We start from the raw sequence: 24,129 nt of genomic DNA, 5'->3' as shown, positions 1-24,129 counted from the left end.
CATTAAATATAGTCACTTTTACTCTTTGCTACAGATAATGCACAAGCTTAATAGTGGATCTAATGTTATTTTTACCCCCTAGCACCTTCAATAGAAAAACACAAGGCTGCAAATGTCAGGGCCTTTTGACTCAATCAGCTGTCCGTCATGTTGATGGCTTTGCACACTGGTCGGTTGGAGCGCAGACTGTGCGCAGGAGCATCCGCCGCTCTTTGCGCTACCGAGACGCTTCCCCCCCTCCTCTCACCTCCCACCTCCCCCTCCTCCTCATTGACGGCGACAGCCATCTGCCGCCTCTTTTTCAATTTCAAACCAAGCAGATTATTTCCCACAGACGCCCAGCTTCACTTGACACAACCGAAAAACAGCGCGTCAAAGAGCAGCTGCGCAGAGAGGCAGCAGAGGAGAGAGCCTGCGCCCCGCACATTGCGCTCCAGCCAACCAGAGCCGGGGTCGTTTGCATGCAACCCGCAGACAGGCTGTAGGATCATACAGACGAAGCGGATTTGAATTAAGCACCGGATAACGGACAGCAACTCTGCATCCTTCGGTGGAGGGAGGGAGGGAAGGAAGGAGGGAGGCTAACTGTTGTGTATCTTCGAAGCCCTGGGTTAGGAGAGAGGGGGGAGGAGGAGGAGAATGAGCTATTCTTGTACCAGCAGAGGCAACAGCCAGGACCCATCAAGCGCTAAGAAGACTGCCGGTAGTAATCCGGGCAGAGACACTGACAGCGGCACAGACAGCACCAGCACCGGCAGCCCGAAGCAAACGGCGGCGATGAAAGTGAAGAAAGGCTGCAACTCCACCGACGTGGGGGTCCCGGTGACCACGGAGGAGGACCTGCTGGCCAGCGCCGTGATCACTCCGGAGGATGTTCTGGGCTTGCAGAAGATCACAGAGAGTAAGTTGGGAGCTGCTGGTTGTTGTTGCTGTTGGGCGAGAAAAGAGGGGACACGGGTGGTCAAAAATGTGACAGCTCCTGTATGACTCATGCCTCCACGTCACTGTGTCCCCCTCCTACATTTATGTAATCTATAGAGGCCCATAATGCAAGCACTGCATCCTCCGTGTTTGCAGATGTGCATTAAACCCTCTCTCTCTCCCTCTATTTGTGTGTGCTGGGATCTTAGGAGCCCTGTGACCTGTTGGAGGTGCAAGCCTGCCAGCCTGCTGTGTGGAGGTTAAAGCTTAGCACGCAATAGGGGGAGGTGAAGTGTGGTGCTTGGACTTGTGCAGTTTGAAGAAGTAGTGTTGGAAATGGCGATGGGGAGCACTTTGCCCCTTTAACTTTTAGTCCCAGTGCCTCTCAGAGAGGTTTGCAAGCAGGTGGTTTTCACTCGGCCAATCGGAGGAGATCCAGGAAACACGTCTCAGGGTCAGATCAGGGTCTAGTGTGGTCTGCGAGGTCCACCTCAGCATGAGCACTGAGGGTTACTGCTTTACTGTACCACGAAGAAGAAGTGGCCTAATGTGATAATGTTGACAAGTGCCTGAATCAGCGCGTATGTTCTAATGGTCTAAAATGCACGTTTACATTTGTTTACCACTTAAGGGCATCGTGGTGAATTCATTAATGTTGATTTCCTTCATGAAAATCGAAACATTTGCCACAAAAGTAAAACTGACGTCCAACCACGACACTCAACTGGGGTTGAAATTTAGAATTTCCCAGTATTTCACTGAGTAACGGGTTAAGCTTAATGTGACTAAAAGGTTTAGAGTGAGACGCAGCGGGTGAATGAGGGGTCATCGTTCAAAGCAGCAGCCTGTGCGCTCCTTTTGCATCAGTTCACATCTAGTTCACCGCAAATGACAACGGAGCTTTTAGTTTGGCGAAAAATCAAATGAATGTAGTCGTATTACATGGCCGCATTAATGGTAATGGTGCATCCATGGGTAAGTGGCCCTTTACCGTTGAGCCGGGGCTCATTTCGACTTCATTATGTCCTGCTGTCGGTTTGATTGATTTGTAACAGTGAGACATATAAGCTGAAACCGTTGCTTTTAAACTCATTTTTTTGGCTGTTCAGTTAAACAAAATGAACAATCTACTGGTAACACTTAATTCAACTCTTTTTTTTGTTGTTTTTTTAATTATATCACTTTCCAGGAAGCTCTTAATTTGTACAAGAACACTTACATCCACCACCTCAGGTCTTAGTTAGCTAACAGGTTGCAGCAGGACACTGACTATTTAAAGGTCAGCGTAATACCTGACTTACACAACACAGTTACATTACACACGCTGTCAGATCTTCTCAGGGCCGTTTCACCCCGGACCGAGTGCATCTGTGCTTCCGCCGGCCGCATACCTCCCAGCTCAGCCGAGCACATTCCCACGTGTAGCTGCGAGATGCCATAAGTGCTTGTCGTCTAACTGCTGCAGCGAAGACGCCTCCGCTCAGTTCATGTTTCTCCCCTTCTCTAATCCCCTTTCCCCTCGTCTTTATTTTGATTTAGTGTAAGATACAGGAAGAGAAAGTTATGGTGAGTCCTGGCTTGTCCATCTCCAACATAATCACAGCTTACCGAGCTTTGGGAACATCCTTTGGCTCGGCTGCTTTTGGTGACAGCCAAGTGAAAAGTCTGGTAGTTTCTGTAACTGTCCTTAAACTGATCCCATTTTTAGAAACAGGAGAGTGTCTCGGCTTGACTGCGAACGCATGCGAGTGCGTGTTTCTGTTTGAATCTGCGAGGCTGCGGCCCTGTGATCCCAGAAGTCGGCCTGTGTGGGAGCGACGCTCCGGCTGCGCAGGGACACGCGAACTTTGTCTCCCACGCTGGACCCTATTATGGTCCTGGAAACTCTCACTTTCCTGTCTCGCAGCGTCATCGCCGGAGGCAAGAGGAGGCATGTGTGAATCACCACAGCAACGTGGATGCACGCTTGAATCGCTACGGCAACGTGAAGCATCTCCCCTTGGTTACAGACGGAGAGAGGAGTGTGCATCTCTCTGCTCCCACACACTTCCTCCCTTCTTTCCTCCTCTCCCCCGTTTAACAGCGTAGGTGTTCTGACACCTGGTGGATTTTATGGACAGAAATTGATACTAACACTTGCTTGGCAGCGTGTGTCGGTGTCAGACAAAGCAGGAAACAACACGAGGTCTCTCATGAGGAGGCGGCCACTAAAGCCCTTGTGTTGTTTTGCGACTTGCGCGTCCCTGTTTTGTGCCGTTGCACATTCTCCAGTGGTTGAAATTGATTCCCTCTCTAAATGGCGTGAAACACAATTGACTGCGTGCGACACAATTCAGCCAGGCTTGACGACACAGTCCTGTGTCAAAGAATGTTGCTGTTTTTTTTTTATCACCTATCACTTAAATTGTTGTTCATTGTCAGTTTTGCTCACAGACAAATATATTCCTCCACACGCTTTCTTACTACAGCGGATCGTAAACGACGTTCGTGTCTTATGTAACCACAGTTTGTGCTGTAAACAATGTTTACATTGTCACCGCACATGTGGTTTCACCGCTCTAAATGACACGTCCTGGGTCCCTTGAGCAGCTTTCAAAGCAGTCAGTTGACAGAAACTCCTCTTTTAAACACGAGGTGCGAACTGGTCGGTGACCCGGCGTGAAAAATAACCGAGTGATGATCTGCTAGAATAAACCCCGGTTTATGTTAATAACCCACAGAGGTCTGCAGTCGCTTGTCGCCTTGTGCTACTTTGGTGCGCTGCTGCAGTCAGATGCTCTGTACAGTTAAATGGGGAAGCAGGTGAAGAAACCAGGCCAACTTTGTTTGCTTGTCGAGTTAATTTTAAAATGACACAGATGTGTGTTATGATTAGGGAAGTCCCGACGCACGTATCATCGGTCTGGCATGCAAAGATAAGAAAGAGCAACTGAGATGTTTTTTTTGTTTGTTTGTTTGTTTGTGTTTGTTTTTTTCTCTCAGTTGTTCAGCACTGACAACCAGCAAGTGTGGATTTATGTGTTTGACTTCCTCCCATGTCATCTTCTTCTTACTTTTAAGAAAATATTACTCAAACATAAACATCGTAAAAAACTTTTACAAACAGTTGACATTTGGGACATTAATGATGCCGGGCTTTGACTGAAGAAACGTAATTTGAAATGTATGATTTCCAGTGTGTTAAATATTACATTAATCAGTGCATAAAAGTTGCAGGAATTTAATTGCTTATAAATACAATGACAGCTTTGCAGGGCTGTAAATAGACTCAGCAACCATTTGAGTAAAATGCTATTGCGGTAGCATGGGCATGCTAACATGACTGAGGAAATATCTAAGGTTTTTGGCAGGTGTGAGGTTGTAAAACATCAGTTTTCAACGTTTTTCAGGCCACAGACCCCAAACTACTACTATATGTGTTCTATATTTAACTGGGCCTAGTGCAGATTATAAATATACATGATCATTTTGCATTCTATTCAATATTTATTTTTTTATTTCAAACATGTACAACAGTAGAGTGGCCATAAACATAAACATACCTCTCTTTAAATTTGTGGTGGAAAATATTAATAAAAAAATATATAAAAATGTCTAATCAACCAAAGATTTTGCGACCCTCCTGCAGTACCTCCGTGGACCCCATAGGGGTCACGGACCCCCTGTTTGAAAACCTCCTGTATGTTTAGTTTAGCCTGTCGCCAGGGTGACGCTGACGCCACGAAAGCTGAAGTGTGATGCTGCGTTTTTTTTTCTCATTTAATCAGCAGGATGTTTCACTTAAAACACAGACTAATTAAAAACTTGCAGAATAATGATGAGATGGTATTTTCAGCGTCTTCCAGCTCCTGCAGTCTGTCACCGTTCGCCACACGGTTGGAAATCTCAACGCAAGAAAGGTCATTTGTTTAATTGCAGTCATTTAAGCTCCACTAGTTACGTCCTGCTTTCCTCTGCACACCTGCAACTATTTGCCCTCCCCCTCCTCACAGTTTTCTCCCCCTGCCCCCCTCTCCAGTCATTAGTCGGATTTGCCTTCATACAAGAAACTAAACCGGATTAGTCCACGTGATCTGCGTTGGCCATAAGTGCCTTCCTTCTCCCACCTAACTGGGAGACCTAATTTCATTAAAACCGACTGAAGTGGTCCTGTTTGCTGTTGTCATATGTGCTTGGTTCTGTTTTAATTCCCCGTCTTTTGAAAGAAATCAAACATTTCGGGCCTTGAATGAATTCATCGCTGTTCGTCTTCAGTGCGGCCGTGTTCTGTCTGCTCACGTCTGAAAAAATATCATCCCGTGCAGCCACTGTAGTTACTTGTCAACTCACTTTACATTTGTGGCCTTGGTGTTCTTTTAGCGAGCAGCGGCGGCTGTAACACACGATGACGAAGTCTTTATTGTACTGCGTTCGGTTTCCTCAAATGTAGAGCGAGAAATCGACCACAGACACACAACATTCATAATGCTTGTATAATATCAAACGTTTCATTTAAATAAATAGCTTTATGTTTTATATTATGTGGCACAAATAGCTCATAAAGGGCCTATACTTTTACCTCGAGATGAGAATAAAGTTTAAAGATTTATGGCTGCGCCTCAAGTCAGCGCTTCATGTATGGCTTAGCTCTGGACTAAAGGTTTACTCCAGTGCAGATAGACTTGCCTCTTTTCTCATTTGAATTGAAAGTTGTTCATCATTTATTAGCTCCAACATTACGAGCCACTCAAGTCTGTAGTACAAAGAGAAAACAACACACTGACACACAATAGGCTCCGCATCAACCCATTACGAGAGAGCAAGCCAATCTTCGGCTGAAGAAAATGCAAATGAGCTGCAGACTTTAAACCGCCGTCCCTTCAGGTTCACATTATACACTTTTGTAAATCAACATTTAAGCCAAAATTGCACCTTTTTGAGAGTGTTATCCGTTATGAAACTTCCAGTCAGGGTGAACCCAGCAATGCGCCTCCTCCATCGCCCTGCTCAGATGAGACACACTGAACTAGATCCCATTATCAGTGTCAGCTCTTATTGTTGCCAGCGCGCCTGTTGTGTTTATAAGCCTCTACTATGGTTTTAATGTGCCAGTGATCGTAAGCTCTGATACTGGAAGGTTCCTCGGAAAGGGGCCTGTCTCGGCGTTAACTGGGTAAAAGGCTAAAATGAGCTCGTAACTGTCTGAATCCAGGTCATGTGGTGGAGTATGTGTTGACCTAGTCTGGCTGTGAATTGGGATTTCCTCCTTATCTCACATTATTGTGTACACACATCTTTTTTTATTATTATTATTTCCTGTGCAGGCACTAAATAGTTTTAGGAGTTTCTTAGAATTTCCCCTAAGTCTCAATTTATTGTGAAGTTCAGGAAAATAATTTACTTTTTCCATCCATCCCTCATTCAAAATTTAGAAATAATTTACTGATAAAAGTGCAATCAAACACTGTGACAAATATTTATCTCCTCATAATCCAGCAGTTCAGTTCTTTGTATGTGAAGCAGCTACAGTAGCTCTGAAAACAAAATAGTGATCATGTGAGATGAAATGACAAAAAGTTAATAAGAAATACCGTTCCTCCTCCTCCCGTCCGTCCTCCCTGAATGTGATTCAGAATCCAGAGCGGGAAATGCAGACTCCGTCACTAATGATCACATGAGGAGATAATAACGTCTTGATCCAACAGTAGTTGAGGTGACAAACACAGGCATAAAATAGACTCATTCACAACAATAAAACAACAATTACTACAAATCTGTGGATGTCTCATCCAAAACTTTAACGCAAAAACATGCCAAATAAAGTGTGAATTGAGGTACAAAAATATCACCATAATTAAATCATCTATACACAGAAGCATATTGCACTGACTTGAAAAAAAAAATAAAATAAATAAAAAGCTATTTTTTGGGGGGTTTGTTTTTTGGTCTAATTATTTCTGTTTTTTAAATTTTTTTTTTCCTAATCTCCCCCCTCCTCTGTTTTGTGTGTACATTTTTGCATTTCAAATGCATCATCTTATATCCATGTGTCTGTCCAACACATCCTGGAGAAACACTGATAAGATAAGATAATTGTAACACCATGTATGTGACTTAAACTGACGGCTATTTCCCAGTGTCTGAAACCCAGATGAAAGTAAAATTAATAAATAAATAAAATTACTTGGAAAATCAGAAAAAATGCCCTGGAAAAAAATCATAAAAATAAAATTATACAGAAAAACTGAAAAAAATACCTCAAAAAAATTACCAAAAAATATATTACTGAGAAAAACAATTTTAATTAGACCAAAAATAATAAAAAAAAGAAAAATTAAATGACTCAACAAGATTTTTAATTTATTTTGTCAAGTGAATGCAAAAAAAAACCAAAAAAAACAGACATTAGCCATGTTGACAGCTTTCTAGACGATTGAGTCATTGAGAAAGATCCCTCTGATTGGATGTTCGGTTTAATGAACCATTGCTCAAGAACAGAAACGGAAACACTTTTTATGCAGAAATATGTGACAGCTGCCTGCTGACTGAAGAAGTCTTTGTGCTGTGTTGAAGTGCAACATTTTGTTCCCGACACAGTCGACCTTTGACCTTTCCCGTTGGTTTGATTTGTCTGGCCTATAAAGTATTATCATACTCATACGTGTCTTCACTGATTTGGGACATTAAGTCCCTGCAGGATTTTCTTAAAACCTGCTGACAGTGAAGTTTGAAGCAGTGGTTTGCTGATGAGCTTCCTGTTTCCAGCAGCAGACTTCATCTTTGCCTAGTAATAGACTTCTTACTCCGTTGCATAATTCGGCTTCGACTGCAGTGGCCGTACGCGTCGCTGCACGCTTTGAATTCACGCAAATCTGATCAGTCTCGCGCTGAGAGCTCGGGACGTGTTCTGTCTGGAGGTGTTTACTATCACAGCCCAGAAGGAGAGCTGACAGTGATGAACCGGAGTCTGCCGGCGGATTTAGTGCCTCCTAGCAGCAAAGTTAGCCTCAGTGTGTGTGTGTGTGACCCGAGAAGCCAGACTGCAGGTAATTTACTACAAACACGTCAGGTTGTATGAGCCCAAGTGCACCCACATGCGCAGAAGGACGTCGAGAGCCACAGTCTCACATATAACAAATCCATTGTCTCTTAATCTACCTCATTGTCCTTGTGGGAGTTAATTAGAAGGCTCTGAGGTAACTATTAGCTCCAGGTTAGCAAAAGAACAATGATGACACCAGCTGTGCTATAACAGGTTATATATATAACACAAATGTGCAACGCACACACACTAATCTTTGCAGGCGCACACGTTTCATGTTATTAATGTAAATGTGGATGTCAGTTTGAATCTTCAGGTGTTGAATCTTCAGGTTGCATTAAATAAAGCAGCGCAAAAAGCCGTGCCATGTTTAGAAGAGCTGACCTCAGCGTGAAGGCTGACAGAGGAGCAAAGGCATCACGGCGTCACAACCCATCACATCAACTCTGTCAGGAACACTCAGCTCAGTACGAGGAAGTTGACAGCATGCTGGGGCTTCTTGAGGCTACGCTCCTTACTGTACATAAAAAAAGAAATAGCGCGCAGGGAGTATTGTGAATAATCCTCCTGGGTGGATTAATGTAGAAACAAACAACCTTAGGCTCCAGCTTCGTCCTCACCGGGCCTTAACCGACGCATTATCTTATTTACGTTTCACATGTAAAAACACAAGTGACTTCTTGCTGATCCTCTGCAGAAGCGCCTCGTTCATACTGATTTCCAGTCAATTTCTTAATCATTTAACACATTATTTGCCTTTTAATATGACAGCAGGCAAAATTTACATTAATAATAGTTTATATTAATAAACTTTTTGTCTTCACCATAGACAACATAAAGATGGACTGTGGAAGCCAAAGTAAGTAGAGCTCCCCCTGGTGGCTGGCTGCAGTATAGGTCATAAGCCCCGCCTCCTCCATGTTAGTGGATGGGACCTGGGCCAAACTAAAACACTAAAGTACATGTCAAATATATCTTTTTTTCAAGGATGGTTTCTGTTACACATTAGTTAATATAATGTTGATATATGTACAAGTTGCAGTTTTTTGGATGGGTTTTGTTTTAGTTAGTTATTTGACAACAACACAAGGTATCAACCTAGCCTCCGAATTCACTAGATGTGTGGGATGATCAAGAGAGGCCCCCACTAACAACGTTTTATTGTCGGACACCACTGGACATAAGGCACAAGGGAGACCTACACAATACTGTGAAGGTGGTCATAATGTAATGCCTGATAGCAGGGCCTGCTAAGGTGGCAATGACCCACAGTGAGCTTCAGAACCGCTCCTCAGGAGTCCTGTGTGATGTCACAGAGGGTTCATCCACTGTTATAAACTGGTTTCTACCAACTCCTAAGAGAAAAATCTTGCTTCTTGTCTCTGAATGTGACGTTTTGCCGATTAGTGCTGAAGTATTGTCCATTGAGATTTAAGAGCTTTTTTTTTGAAGCAGTGAAGCAGTGAAAGTGACTGTAATTTTATAATCTGACAGTTAAAAGATGAGCTGAGAATTGCTTTAAATCTATTTAAAACGAGACAAGTCTTTGTGTGTTCATTACCATAAACACACATTAGTTTTCATATTAGCCCCTTCAGATGTCGTTACTTTACATATACAGCTGCTATGACTGGTCCACGTGTCTAAAAATATTTGGTGAAACATCACGTCACGTTGTTTTAAACTGGTACTCCGAAGCTGAGCGGGGCAAACTCGTTGGATTGTCGGAGATATTGTGCATTTCTTGCTGCCAGTGTGTTACAACGGCCGGTGGGGTTGGTGGGCCAGTCAGCGCGGCCATCATTAGCGATTAAATCATCCCCCAGACGACAGCGTCGCCACCGTTTCACTGTGTCTTTGAGCGGGCAGATGCGGCCGGCTTACTGTCTGCTGACATAGCAAAGGCAGTTCGTGTGAGGACGGACAGACGCCGAGCTAATAGGTGACAACAAACAGCACCAGGCTGTGTGTGTGTGTGTGTGTGTGTTTCCCTCGTGGCTCGTCAGACCTGCAGCGATGCACGACGTTCACGTCCCTGACACAACGTCCTCCTAAGTATTTTCCTTCCTCACATCGTGGTTTTTGCGGTGTGAGAGCGGTGACATCATCTCTGGGTTGAAACAATGGATAGATGTTTCTGTTTTCACCTGCCCGTGGTGTCGGATCAGCCAGGAAGCAGGAAGTGTCTGCTCTGCTGGGGAACTCTAATAAGTAGTGACACTGCCTGGTAAGGGCAGGAAGGATTAGGGGAACGAAAATAACTCACTTCTCGTTCTTACTGCGTGTTTGTGCGGTCGCATGTGTTGTGTTTGTGAGGAAGCGGCTCCTCGAACAGTTTTGCACCAGAATTTACGTGTGAAAGCTGAAAATCATTTAAGTTGAAGTAAATGGGATACTGTTCATTGTTGGGGGGCTTGTTTTATTGATGGTTATACTAGTGTTTGAGAGCATATTTTGACTTAAAAATAGTCTTAAATGGATGTGTTTACTCTCAGTATTGTTTTCTATTCATGGAGCACTTGAGATTACAGCTGCACATGTGACTTCATCTCCTGTTTGCTTAGAGCATTCATTTATTTGCAGCAGATTACTTTGGCTTTCCTCAGAGTTAAATCAAGTGCAACGACCGAGATATAAATACACAAATATGAAGCACTATTAGTAAGTGAACCTGCCTCCTGAATCCTTGCTAAAAATAAATTCCTCCAAATGAAGCGTGGCGAAAAAGCAAAGCTCAGCAAAACCCTGCTGTTAATCTCTCATCTTCTGTCTCTCCCTCAGATTATCTGTGCAGCCCAGATGAGAACATCTACAACATCGACTTCACCAGGTTCAAGATCAGAGACATGGAGACCGGCACGGTGCTGTTTGAAATCACCAAACCTCCGTCCACAGGCGAGTCAATGAACACCCTTAATAAACACACAGGCTGCATAATCCTCAAAAGATTTTCATCCACCTGCAGAGACACACGTGGCAAAAACACGCTCTGATAATTTGATGATTTAGTACTGCAATATATATATATATATATATATATATATATATATAGGGACATGTTTTACAGTCTATGAATGCTCAATATTTTCTTGTGCAGAAGCCCACAGAGTAATAGCGGCTGATAAAAATAAAACATGGTTAAAGCAAGTAGACAGTAACTATAATATGCGTTACTCTAACTGCGTTCTCCATCCAACACAGAGATGAACAAGAGTGTAGACCTGTTACCCCTACCACTCTTTCAAGTCTAAAAGCATATAATTAATAATAATAATTATTATTATTATTCATTTTATTTGGATCTTCACCCACTGGCATCATTAGGTCTATTTTAGGGGGACTTAAGCACCCTAAAATATCCTTACAACCCCCTGAATAATTTGGTGTTTGGTTTATTTCTTTGCATAAAGTGATGACAAATTCAATAAAAAATGGCCAGAATATGAGTTTAAATATACGATCACTTAGATATGACCATAAATCCCTTCATACTGCAAAGTAGAGCAAGCCCCTTCAATGCGTTCTTATCCAATCCATCCCACTCATTAATATTAATTTAATTCAAGTAATTAAGTAACATTTTTCAGGGCTTGAAATTGCGACCATTTTAGTCACATATGTAATCTGTGCGACTTCACAATATTTAAGAACAACCGATTCTTGTGTTGTGAGTGAATGTCTCTATGTTGGTCAGTTATTAATAGACTGAAATAATAACAATAAATAAATAAATTCTCAGTCTTTGTTAGCTGTTTGTGAAATTTTGTGCTCACATGCTACGTTCACTCACATCCTGTGCATTTCCTGGGGGCTGAGCCCCCCCTGTCCTTAAAAACCTAGTGACGCCCCTGTCTTCACCTCAGATAAAGCAGGAGAGAAGAGGGATATTGACCCAAACGCCGGCCGGTTCGTCCGTTACCAGTTCACGCCGGCCTTTCTCCGACTGCGGCAAGTTGGAGCCACGTAAGTGTCTTTGAATCTGTGTTTGCATTTACCAACAAAGAAAATGTTTTGTTTTGCTTAACCTTAACACACTCAATTGTCTCTCTCTGTCCGTCTCCATCCGTCCAGCGTTGAGTTCACGGTCGGAGACATGCCGATAGAAAACTTCAGGATGATCGAGAGACATTATTTCAGAGAGAAGTTGCTCAAGAGTTTTGACTTTGAGTTTGGCTTCTGCATGCCCAGCAGCAAGAACACCTGTGAACACATCTACGAATTCCCACCTTTGTCTGAGGACACCAGTAAGTCCACAAACGCACACACACACACACACACACACACACACACACACACATTAGGAAACACTGTGGAGGTGTAGGACCTCCTTTTAGCATGCTAGCATCAATTTATCAAAAGTAAACACAAAGATCGAATGAGGCCAGTGGGATTGAGATTAGTTTTGAAAATAATCAAGTGAGAGGAATTCAGACGTTGGCCTGACGATGGTGCCAGATGAAACGATGAAGTGGTTACAGTTCTTGCTGAGACATTAATCTGTGAGATAAATTTATTGTAAAGCCGTCCACATATTTTAAAGACATTCCTCTGAATGGACATGGACACCGTAACCTACGTACGTAGCCAACGCCGCTGAGCCCAAACACTAGACGGCGCTGTGTCCTCTTTGCCACACGGGTAGATTTTGTTTATACTTCCTGCTTCACTTTCTGCAATGGCAACAGAAACTTTCACTGAAAAAAAGACGAGCCGTACCATAGTTGTATCTCTGAACGTCCTCAGTTCCTCATTGTGTTCAGTTGTTATTGATCCAAAAACAATCAATTTGAAAATCGCAGAGATGGAGAAGCAGCAGTAAATACTAAAGTGGAAACACGCTACTACCAACCACACCAATCAAAGGCTCCTCTCAGTTGTCTACAATCCTAGAGGTTAACTAGGTAGTTAGCTAAACGCTCGCAACCTTTCAAAGTTCCTGTTGTTTCGTCAACTCACCTGCCAAATTTGTTTTGGAAAGTACCTGAACTAATCCAGACTCTTTCAAAGGATAAGTCTCAGATAGGTCTTTGTGACGGACCAGACCACCTGGCCAGTAAAGGACAAACTGGAGGATCAGCTTCACTGTTGGGATTTGACTTTTGGGCACAAGGAATTTGCACAAATTATATTGTATATTATATATATCATATATAGCATATTACATTTAAAAATAAAGGGGGGGTCGCTAAAGTTTAAATCTACTTTAAAACTGAAAATACACTGGAACACTACACAATGCATTTCCTAAACCGTGCGATTTCCCTAACATGATGAAGGGCTAATTCACCTATGAGCTTCCATTAATGTTTTATGGGAACCAGCGCTCTAACTCTGGTTTGTGTGTCTTCTCACAGTCAGAGAGATGATCCTGCACCCGTACGAGACGCAGTCCGACAGCTTCTACTTTGTGGACAATAAGCTGGTGATGCACAACAAGGCAGACTACTCGTACAACGGCGGGACGTAGAGGGGACACGTCACTGCTCAAGAGACGGGTGGATTCACGTGCTGACCCGAGGGACGATCAGAGTCCAGCGGTCTCCCTCTCCCCTTCTTTCTCTCTTTTGTTATATATTTTTCTCTTTGCCGAGGAAACGCCGTCCAGCAAACGCCCACACAGATGCGTCCGTTACAGTCTGCGTGTGTGTCTGTTTGTGTGAGATTGTCAGAAACGAGGCAACATGCACACAAAGACACACACACACACGGATGCGCCACAGTGTGGTTCAACCAAGTGTAACGTGACAAACCAGCAGGTGAGCAACGCTAGCGTAAAATATCAGTCTACGGTTTTCTCTCTGTAGCCACGTCATGAAGTGAAACAAAAAAAAAAAGATAAAAACTGATAGAAATTATTTTTTTCATTCCTCTACATGTTAGCGATCAGTAACACATCTCGATCTGGAAATAAGAAAAATGTGTGTTTTTAGGATTTAAATATCAGTTTTTGGGGAAATTGTTTCTCGGATTCAGTGAGTGTGTGTGTGTCTGCTCTTGCTTTTCTGGTGTGTGTTTCTTGTCTTTTGTATGATTGTGTGTAAGTATTTCAGTTCGACGCGCGGTCTTGTTAAAATATATTAATTTAAATGTCGATAACGTGATCATCTGGTTTGTATGAAGTCAAATAGATTTCCAAAACCTGTTAGCAGATTTTCTACACAGTAGACAGGAAGTAGGCATTTAATTTATCAGACTCTTTTTCGTCCTTATTCATTAGTTTCTCATTTATTTCTCACATCGTGTGACCGTCGTAGGGCGTATAAGTGTTTATTGTATAAGGTAAAAGCACAAAACATCTTTAAGGAGTCAACAATGAGGAAACTTGTAAAGGTGATCTGATATGTCCACACACGTACTTTGTCATCTGTGCACCAACTGTACTTTTCCAGCCTCATTGTTAATGTGATAAAGACGTCGTTAAAAACCTTGTAAAGGCGCAACGAGTGTGTCCAAGTTCGCAGGAGAAGAAGAGAAAAACAGGGATTTGCAAAAGTTATTTTCTAGTCAGAATTAAATTGCAGAAAAGAAGAAGTTTGGAGGGAGCGTAGCAGAAGAAAAAGTAATTTTTTTTTTTGTATTTGTATGTGATCAATCAAAAGAGTCTTCTCATTCTCTGTGTTATTTATTCTGCTTCTCATATGTTTCCGTCTCATTGTTTTCTGACACATTCCAGTGATTTGGACCTGAGTGCGGTTGATCTGTTGTTGTTCGGAGGAGTTTATTAACCGAACTGTGACGCGATGCCTCTTAACCGTAATATGCACAATATCTTTCGGCTCAAACGCATCCTGACTCATCCTTTGAATTCTTTCACTGTCATCACATCTTCATTTACTCTCTTACTTGAAGCACTTGAAAGTCAGTTAAGTTTGTGTGATTGACGATTTAAATTCTTCTAAATTTGTATTTGTTAATGCTAGTTGAGCCAGGTCAGTGGAAAAGAAATTACTCAAATGCAACGTGCGTCTGTTTCAGATCAAAAAGTCAGGGCACAGGGGACCCAGATTAATCCGAGATTAAACCGATTGACTTGAATGTTTCGATATGTAGAGCAGATTTATATAAGACTGATTGTCACTTGTACAGATTATTTTGGACCCGTGTAAAGTTTTTGACGATTCAGATGTTGGTGTGACTGAACAAAAGAAAAATAAATAAAGATTTATGGGACTTTTTTTGAAATATCACAGAGTCTTTGGCTTTTATTTCGTTTTTTTTTTTGATGAATAAAACAGATGCTTTGCTCACGTGGTTGATTGTTTATTTACAGAATATAAACAGCTCATACGTCTCGTGTACATATGCAATGTGGAGGACTGTGCTGACACGTTGTGTCTCTGTCCTGTACATATTCACTTTATTACATTCACTTGTTGTAAACGTGATAGAGCCGACCTCCGCCACACTCACATCCAGTTGGCAGCCTCTTATCTCACAGTTATACTTCAACCAGCCTTTTCATGTCTACACACAAACACACAATAACAATAACACCTCCCTGCCGTTGACTTGTGCCCTCTTCACTGTACATAGAATTTGCCCTTACTGGAAATCTTTCTGAAAGTTCACAAATTGTGGCATGTTAAGTTACATTTTTGGTTGCATTTTACTTGATATTGAGTTAATTTCATCTTAAAAATTGTCCGTAGAAACTTTCGATTGTTCCTTGGCCACTTTTATTCATAGTTTCTTTGTGTTTTCCATTTTGCGCTATTACGCTGCCGGCTCGACAAAGTGGTGACTAGCAGTGGTTTTCAGACATTTTGCGTTCCAGTGTTACCATTTGAACCCCAAGTCAAGTGTTCACAGGAATCACACACATTACATTTGAAGACAGCACATGTTTTACCTACTTTCATGTTTTAAACATTTTTAACGACTGGAGTGAACCTGTTAAAAGAATAATGTCCTTTGACTGATACCTGTGTGTTCAGGGTGAAGGCCGAGACATTTAGCGTAGCTTAGAGTAAAGACAAGAAACTGCTAGCCTGGCTGTGCTTGAAGTTAAAGTCTAGCAGCGGTAACTGTGGAGTTCAAATGCTTGTTACATAAGTTTATTTCTTGATTCATAAACTGAAGTATAAAAATCTTGTTATTTAAGGTCGTTATATTTTTGGCAAAACATATAGTGCTACATCCAATAAAAAATCTGGCTCATAATATTTTCAGTTTCACAGATTTTATGTGCACTAGTGATGCACCTTGAACACTGCTGACTGTCATTACCTGAACCTGTTTACAGTCTATGAGCTGAACCAGTCAGCTACCAGCTACTAACAGCGATTCATTTCCAGCAAGAGAAGAGCATGTATCAAATTATTATTATTTCGTATACAAATAATCACCTAAAGTCTGAAACTTTGATATTCACAAATGATAAAATCAGATATATGCTATAGAGTGACAAAAAACAGTGATAAAACATAAAATATGCACAACAAAGGAAAAAAACAATGTCGAAAAAAAGGACCAGCTTAATAATAAGTTAAATTAATCTAGAAACAGCATAATTATCTCATTGTTTTTGTGACATCACTCCAACACTGCACACCTTCATGAGGAAAATGTGTATGAGGAAATGACCTTGTTTACATTTTAATACATAATTTCTCTTTTGTTCTCTGGAATGGCACAAGGAAGTCCTGAATGCTAACACAGGGGAAAACCTGTTTTTTCCTGGGGTTAATAGTCTAACAGTGTTTAAGGTTTACTTCTACTTATAAACCATCCAACACTGTTTGTCACCAAATTTTATGCCCAATGTGTAAAAGACTAATTCAGAGTTCGCAGGCGTTAAATTGCGTTTTGGATCAGAATCATTTCTGTTTTGTTTTTTTTTACCCCACCTTTCTTTTAATTACTTCTTTCAGTAATGTGAAAATGCAATGTGACTTTCTCTTTTTTTCCTTTCAAGCCATTATTCAAAAACAAACTATTTTCAGTTTAGACTACTTCGTTTGAAAGGTTTTTCCGGTGGCTTCTTTACTCTTCTTTTCTGAGCTTTTTTCACAGGTTTGCAGCGTCGAGGCCTCATCTCGCAACCAATCCGATTTTAACTACATTAGAGCCTGTTTCCGAAGGCTTTAATGTTGATTCAAGGACTGCTGTTTGAGGTGTTGACCCACAGAGGGAAAGTGCCCAAGTCAAACATGGCATACCCCCAGGTGTTGATGCCTAAATTAATGGTCAGGATCCCAATAATATTCAGCATGAAGCCGGCTCTTACCTGAAGGAACAGACAGTCAAGATCAGACACTTGAAAAGAAAAAGGTGCACTCTCTTATAAAAACTCCACACCATCAGACCTACAGTAATTTCATTATCGTCATCTCGTAGTTGCAAATTAAACTTTAAATTAAGCTCGAAAAAACATTTAGACAGATCCTTGTACCTCTTTCTGAGTATCAGATTCATCATGCACTCTCTCTTAAAAGTTCTGTAAAGTTGCCTTCTCTATCATAGTCTTCCCTAACCACGCTTTAAGTCTGTTTTACAAACAGGGACTGTGATGGTGGAGAACCTAGTAGTAACAATGGTCAGTGGCCAGTGTGAATGAAGGTGTTCAGACTCTTTGTAAACCAAGTCTGAAGTGAAATATCCTCTCCCACTTATTCACATCTTCTTACGAGTGTCCTTTCTAAAAACATTACATAACTAAGTACTTGTTAGGTTTGAAGGCATGACGGTTTGATTGACATCTCTGGTCTGGGGTCATTAACAAGCCCTCCAGTGGTTCTCAGTCAGCCTCGCTACTCTTAACCAAATAAGATGGGAGCAGCAAAAAGGTCTAAACCGAGGCTGCAAAATGGTACAAGAGCCCTGTGATTTATTCTGTCTTTCATACATCCAGTTCCAGATCATGCAAATTAATACCAGCTGTTATGTAAATTCTCTGTAACCAATTTTCTCCAAATGGCACCAAACAACTCTGGGATAACTCGACCATAAGATTTAAGATGGGTTTACTTTGTCAAATGTTGCATCTTATTCTTCTGATGCTCAACTAAACATACTGTATAATGTGTATTATGGATGTATGTGAATCTCACCATGTCTATGACTCGGAGGTTTCCAAACGAGAAGGCGATGGCGTTGGGCGGCGTGGCCACAGGCAGCATGAAGGCCAGAGAGGCGGCGATGGTGCAGGGCAGCATCACATAAAGTGGATGTAACCTAATGGCTGTCGCCTACGGAACACATAACACAACCAAGGTCACGTACACGAAGACGGTTCGTTCACAAATATTTGCTGATGCATGACATGAGTGAGTCCAGTGTACCATTGAGGCCAGTATGGGCAGGAACAAGGTGGTGGTGGCGGTGTTGCTGGAGCACTCGGTGAATGTCGCCACAAGCAGGGAGAGCAGCAGCGAGATGGCAAAGGGGGGGATTTTCTGCAGAGGTGCCAAGCTTTCTCCCAACCACTTTGACAGACCTGACGTCTGAAAACAAAATAATTATGATTACGATACAGTAACTCTTGCCTCTTGACATGAATATATTATGTTTTGAATTCATCTAAGGTTACGTTTTTTCATTAAGAAGTTATAAGTGGCCCAACAAATCTTTTTATGAAGACACACAGTTTGATTGTTGTTTTAACTGCAGCTTGATGTAATGAATTCTGGGTTAATCCCACTAACCAACCAGCTACACACAAAAAAAGTGGGAGACTGGACTCTAAGGTAAGAATTAAGTTAATGTTAGTGATAAAGTTGGTCAATTACTGCAGTCTTGACGGTTCTATTTTGTTGTAGAAATGAACAAGTAAATTTAAAGTAAACAGGGATGTGTTTTTTTCCTCTGCGTAACGTTAGTTTACGGAGCCGTTAGCTAATACACGTTAGCCGTTAGCGTACACCGTTAGCCATTAGCTTACACCGTTAGCCGTTAGCGTACACCGTTAGCCATTAGCTTACACCGTTAGCCGTTAGCTAATACAGCCGTTTTAGTTGTGAGTCGGCCATGCACTGATAAAAATACGGTGCTCCATCTACTTAAAAAAGTAAGGCAACTTTTTGCATCACTTTATCCCGTAGATCATACAAGAGTAGTCTTTGTTGGCACGTTAATTCTGTAAGAAAATTCAGTTTAGTTTTGCGAATGTTGTCAACTAAATGTATTTCTACAAGTTGACTTTACTCGCAAAAGTTAGTTGGAAAACTTAAAGTCACCTATTTTTTATCAATGTAGTTTCAGAGATTTATGTTGGGTTAATTTTCCAGAGAATCATCTAAACTTCTGTTTTTAAAGTAACTGGGTCAGTTTTTGACCATAAATAAGCGTGAGTGGTGTGAGTTTCATTTGTTTGCCTTTATTTTGTTTGTGCTTAAGCTTATTTTGGGGTTCATTAAATTTATTTGTATTTATATTTATTTACTGGTCAACGATGGATTGAAACACAGACGTGCAAGAATACTTAAATTTATAATACATAATAATACATGTTAATGTAATACATATTTAAACACCATCACAAACATTCGACAACCAAATTCAGCCCAGTGTAAAAGACAACATAAAAACACGATGGTTTTGGATGTTTACCTCGCTGCCTGCAGCCAAAGCGAAGCCTCCTCCCAGCAGCAGGATAATGTTCCAGGGCATTCGCTCGTGGACCACCTGCCAGGTCAGCAGAGTCGGGGGAGCCTTCACCAACTTACCTGTGAGACCCAGATGAAATTTGAACATCAAAGTGTAATTAGTCTGATAGAGCAGTGCCATGTCCGCTGGGTAATCATGGCAGAGTACTCGTATGAGCTGAAATTCACGCTCACACAGAGATCATTAAAGGCCTTCTATCCTAGTCGGGTTAGGATAAATATCTCACCGTCTTCATTGTAACCATAGCCGCCCCTCCTGGGCAACTGAGAAGGGATGACGAAGAAGAGCATTGAGACCAATATGGCAACAGTCCCATCTGTCACAAACCTGAGAAACACAAGAAAGTATGTTGTCTAAGTGTTTTTTAGAAATCACCGCATTGACCCTTAAAAAAAAAATGTTGAGAGGGGGGCAAAACACTCACTCCTGATTGAAGAGCACTGTTGCCCAGCCGTCAATGAAGCCCGGCTCCCGGGTAAACCACAAAATCACGAGCAGGATGAAGATGGTGAGCACCGCCCCCTCGGCAAACTTCATGCGTCCCAGTTTTCTGTACTCCTCCCTCATCACCGCGTACGCCTCCTTGTCTCTGTCGCTTTTCATGCCGCAGCCAAACGACTGCTTCAGGCTGTGGGGATGAAAAGTGCAAAGATGCCGCAGACTGGTAGACGAACAAAGGGAAAGATGTGCGGGAGCAAGACTTACTTGAAGCCCATGAACATGAAGTGAAGCCAGAGAAAGGACAATATCAGCATGATGACCATGTTGGGGAAAGCAAAGCCGAACCAGCTGGCAAAGTTGATCACGCCGCCGTTAGCAGGGAAGAGCCTTCGGGAAAAAGACAGATGGAGAGATAAGAAGAGAGGCGATATATGCCTGCATGTTGCACTTTTAGTCTTTAGTCGTGTCTTACTCGTCAATTTGACCTTTGAGGATGAGGTTAGGAGTGGTGCCGGTGAGCGTGGCCGTGCCTCCAATGCTGGCGGAGTAGCACACACTCAAACTCATCCCTTTGGTCAGGTGGTTATACTTCGCCTCCGTCTGCTTTCTCCTGGACTCCTGCTGCAAATCTGCCAGATCTGGAGATGACCCATTCAAAGATTAAAAGTCGGTAGACGCATTACTTTCTAGAAACCCATGCAGGTAGCAATTTTACTTACTTTTTGTTTCCTGCTTTTTCTCATCTATTTCCTGCTTTTTCTCATCTATTTCCATTTTTTTCTCATCTATTGTTTCCTCCTTGTTTTGTCTGACGTCGAGTTCAAACGCATGGTTGTCCTCCGCCGAAGTCAGGAAATCTCGTTCATCCGCCTGGACCTCAGTGGTCTTAAGCTGCTGGAGCACGGCGTGGGCGATGGGCAGCATCATGGCCGTGGTGGCCGTGTTGCTGATCCACATGGACAGGAAGGACGAGACGATCATGAAGCCCATCATCAGCCTGTGTGAGAGTTAAATGACGACGGTGGTCAAGAAGACTGAGGATACCGAGCTGACACAGTATAACACGAGAAGACAATTTTATCTCATAACCAAGTTCCTGTTAAACTTTTTTTTTCTAAATTTGGGGAAATTAATTAACAAATGATAAAACATTTGATGGGCATCTTCTCTTGTCTTGGTTCTAACTCTTAAACTTGGGAAATGGGATGAAATAAATCCAGAAACACAGAAAAAGTAGAAATTACAACCAAATACAGAAAAGCTACATAGAGCACAGTCGTGGACAAAATTTTCTGATTGTATGATTACGAGTTTAGTGGCTACTAAGGGAAATAATGTACTTGATTATCAAGCATTTGTGTTCTTCTTGACATTTTTTTCTTTTTCATTGTTTTATGTTCTCACTGCTCTACGGTACAAGATGCTTGACAATGCCATCACGCTAAAGAGGCAAAAAGAACCACCAAATATAATGCATCAATGCATGGCGAACTATCTGACTCTACTTCAACTATCTGACCCTGTGGCGTATAGTACGCAGCTGTGTCGCGAGTCTCCCTTACAGTGACGGACGAACGCCGACCAGCAGCAAAACCCAGAGAGCGATGCGCTTGTGCAGATTCCAGTTCTCCACTGCGATGGCCACCAACAGGCCGCCGATGAACAGCATGTTCGAGTCCTTCAGATACTCAACGCTGACCTGAAACAGATCACATAAAGACGTATCTTACATCAGCAGCAGAACTCGCAGTACCATACAGACAGTCATCAAATTTGTTTTTATCAGCAATAAAAGGGAAATGCTGTTGGCTTCAGCAGAATTGTACATGCCGGTAAAATTGGGTCATAAAAGACTTGAGTTATATTGTTGTTCTATTCTAGCGTTCCCGTCGTCTCTAGCTGATCCTATGATTTCCACTTTTAACTGCTTTTAACACTGTACGTTTTTTCTGTTTTGCTATAAAGGAGAACTTAGATAATCTTGCAAAACAGCTAAGTAGAATTTAATAGAAACATATCTTCACTTTAAAAATATCTCTTATAATCTTACAGGATTATTACGTAACCTTACACACGCTGCTGCATTTATCAGTAGGAACATGTAATCCGTCACAAAATAAGGCACAGGACAGTAAATAAGGTAATTACTTCTCCAGCCTTCATGATGCCCATCATAGGGAAGAGGACGACCGGCAGCAGCGCCGTGACAGCCAGGGGCATGCACTCCGTGCACCAGTACAGAGCCATGAGGATGATCGCGTAGCCACATTTCGCCACCTGTAATCACACACAGACAAACCTGAAACGCGCTCAACATGAACCAGACGTTTGATTCAACTGGATTTTTGCAAATACAGAAGCGGTGACGGGCGAACCGCGCTTTCATTCACTCTCCTTTCTCTGGCTTCTCTTTCAGAAAGTGATAACCCGCGCCGATAGCGGCAGACCTCATAAAACTGTAATTCCTTATGGTGCGTTTAAACTACCCGACACAAAACTTTCCACAGCCTATACTCCGATCTCTGCAGAGTCTCTTTAGTCATCCGGTCTGCTCCGTGGCAGATAAACCGTCTGTATTCCTGCAACTCATTATGACGAAGTTGGCAGTTTTTCAGTTATTCACTAATTAGTCAGTTATTTTCCCTTTTGCCACCACTTATCGTGATTCTGAACTCATTATTATATTAATAGATGTGTGTTATTAACCCTTTTAATGGACTTGAAATGTAGGATACCGTTATCTTTATGACTTTTTATTGGTACTGACAGTGCAACTGTTCAGTCCTCAAAACACAAGGGTTTTATCTGTGTTCTTCTAGGTTTAAGTATTTCACATGTTTCTTATGTAATTTAGTAGTTGAGGGAGACATAAGCACTGTAGTCATAATGTTTCCACATGTCTCTGATGTACCACCAAAGAACAAATGGAAAGGAATTCATAAAATTAACTTTTATCTACACTTATTTTGTGTTTTTTTTTTTTTTTCTTCAACAACAGGTGAAGGCTTTAGCAGTTACAACATCCTCAGGGTTGTAAACTGCTGTCCAGGTAAGTTCAGGGACAACTGTATTTGTCTCTGTCCCAAACCCCTCCTCCTGTCTTTTCTTTGCTCCTTCTTCCTTCTTTATTACAGTCAATCACAGGGGACAATGTCCATTTTGTCTGCTGTCCACGAGACTTTAGAGTAAAACATTTTCACCTGTTTGTCCCTCAGCACAAACTGCAGAAACAGTTTTACTGTGGTTTCCCCTGTTTGTTCGTTCGTTTGAAGACTATTCTTTTGTGTAGGAAAAAAAAAAAAAAAAGCAGGCATCACTCTCAGTCAGCCACTGTCAGAAAGTTATTTATAGCAGCAAAACTAATGTTGCAAAGTCCCTTTCAAAGACTCTGACAGGACATTTCAGGTGATACTATGTATTCTTTTGCCTCTGGGCCACGATGCATTTAACACTGAGTCTCCAGAAGTTTATTTGATGAACTGTGTCTAAAGAGATGATGTGTTTCTTAGAGCAGGACCATCTGAAGTTTGATCATTTATTTGTACATTTGTACCAATATGAGATCAGTGTTTGGGAGATGGGTTAGCAGAATAATTTAACAGGTTGTTTTCAGAGGTTGTTGAATCCCCTGCACAAATATTTATCAGAAAACGTGCATGTATCCAACTTCTTCTTTGCTCTCAAATGGGTCTCAATTAACTTTTCTGACATTTAATGTACTGCACTGTTTAGACTTGAGGAATAAATAATAAACAAATATAGGATTTTTTTTGTCTTTTTTTCTTTTTTTTTCAGCTGGGGGAAACACAAATTAAAACATACCAATTTTATACACACTCACCGATGTAGGAATGACGATTGGCAGAGGAAGGAATGCGATTGGAATGAAGAGGGTGAGGAAGACGTTCCGGTGGTACCACAGCCAACGCAGGCAGCTACCCATGGTGCCGTCAAGGAAAAAACCAGCAAACAGTGTCAAAAAGCTCCCCTAAGGCCTTGGAGTTAACTAGTGGGGTGACGGATAATCAAGACAAACACTAGTCCAGACGTGAGGACAAGGCCCAGTGCAGAGAGTAAGAATTCGAACCAAAGCAGAGCAGAGATGAGCTGCACAATGAGCCACTGAGGTAAAGAAGCAAAAA

General features: G+C 41.9%; 2 protein-coding genes across 2 annotated transcripts; one reads left to right on the top strand and one right to left on the bottom strand.

Annotated features, from left to right (window-relative positions):
• The first annotated feature begins 345 nt into the window (after positions 1–345).
• Positions 346–15,127, top strand: unc119b (unc-119 homolog b (C. elegans)). The gene is made up of 5 exons (XM_047606828.1): positions 346–901; positions 10,724–10,837; positions 11,806–11,905; positions 12,014–12,186; positions 13,297–15,127. Exons 1-5 carry the CDS (start codon positions 640–642, stop codon positions 13,407–13,409), a joined length of 762 nt encoding a protein of 253 aa, XP_047462784.1. The 5' UTR covers positions 346–639; the 3' UTR covers positions 13,410–15,127.
• Positions 15,128–15,186: 59 nt separating this feature from the next.
• slc13a2 (solute carrier family 13 member 2) lies at positions 15,187–24,129 on the bottom strand. The gene is made up of 12 exons (XM_047606827.1): positions 23,829–24,129; positions 22,136–22,264; positions 21,550–21,686; positions 20,707–20,984; positions 20,460–20,625; positions 20,252–20,374; positions 19,971–20,174; positions 19,773–19,873; positions 19,490–19,605; positions 18,223–18,384; positions 17,992–18,129; positions 15,187–17,168 (listed from the first exon to the last, which is right to left on the bottom strand). Exons 1-12 carry the CDS (start codon positions 23,928–23,930, stop codon positions 17,037–17,039), a joined length of 1,788 nt encoding a protein of 595 aa, XP_047462783.1. The 5' UTR covers positions 23,931–24,129; the 3' UTR covers positions 15,187–17,036.

Source organism: Mugil cephalus, chromosome 15 (assembly GCF_022458985.1).
Source record: "Mugil cephalus isolate CIBA_MC_2020 chromosome 15, CIBA_Mcephalus_1.1, whole genome shotgun sequence".
Classification (NCBI taxonomy): domain Eukaryota; kingdom Metazoa; phylum Chordata; class Actinopteri; order Mugiliformes; family Mugilidae; genus Mugil; species Mugil cephalus.
The sequence above is the reverse complement of the archived record's forward strand: the minus strand, read 5'-3'. Positions and strand labels throughout refer to the sequence as shown.

Bases quoted from the DNA above. Each gene is read 5' to 3' on its own strand.
- unc119b (XM_047606828.1), top strand. From the start codon at position 640: ATGAGCTATTCTTGTACCAGCAGAGGCAACAGCCAGGACCCATCAAGC. The intron at 902-10,723 runs GTAAGTTGGGAG...TCTCTCCCTCAG, and splicing joins CTTGCAGAAGATCACAGAGA to ATTATCTGTGCAGCCCAGAT. The intron at 10,838-11,805 runs GCGAGTCAATGA...TCTTCACCTCAG, and splicing joins CACCAAACCTCCGTCCACAG to ATAAAGCAGGAGAGAAGAGG.
- slc13a2 (XM_047606827.1), bottom strand. From the start codon at position 23,930: ATGGGTAGCTGCCTGCGTTGGCTGTGGTACCACCGGAACGTCTTCCTC. The intron at 20,375-20,459 runs GTAAGACACGAC...TTTTTCCCGAAG, and splicing joins CTCAAAGGTCAAATTGACGA to GCTCTTCCCTGCTAACGGCG. The intron at 18,130-18,222 runs GTACACTGGACT...TGTGTTCCGTAG, and splicing joins TGCCCATACTGGCCTCAATG to GCGACAGCCATTAGGTTACA.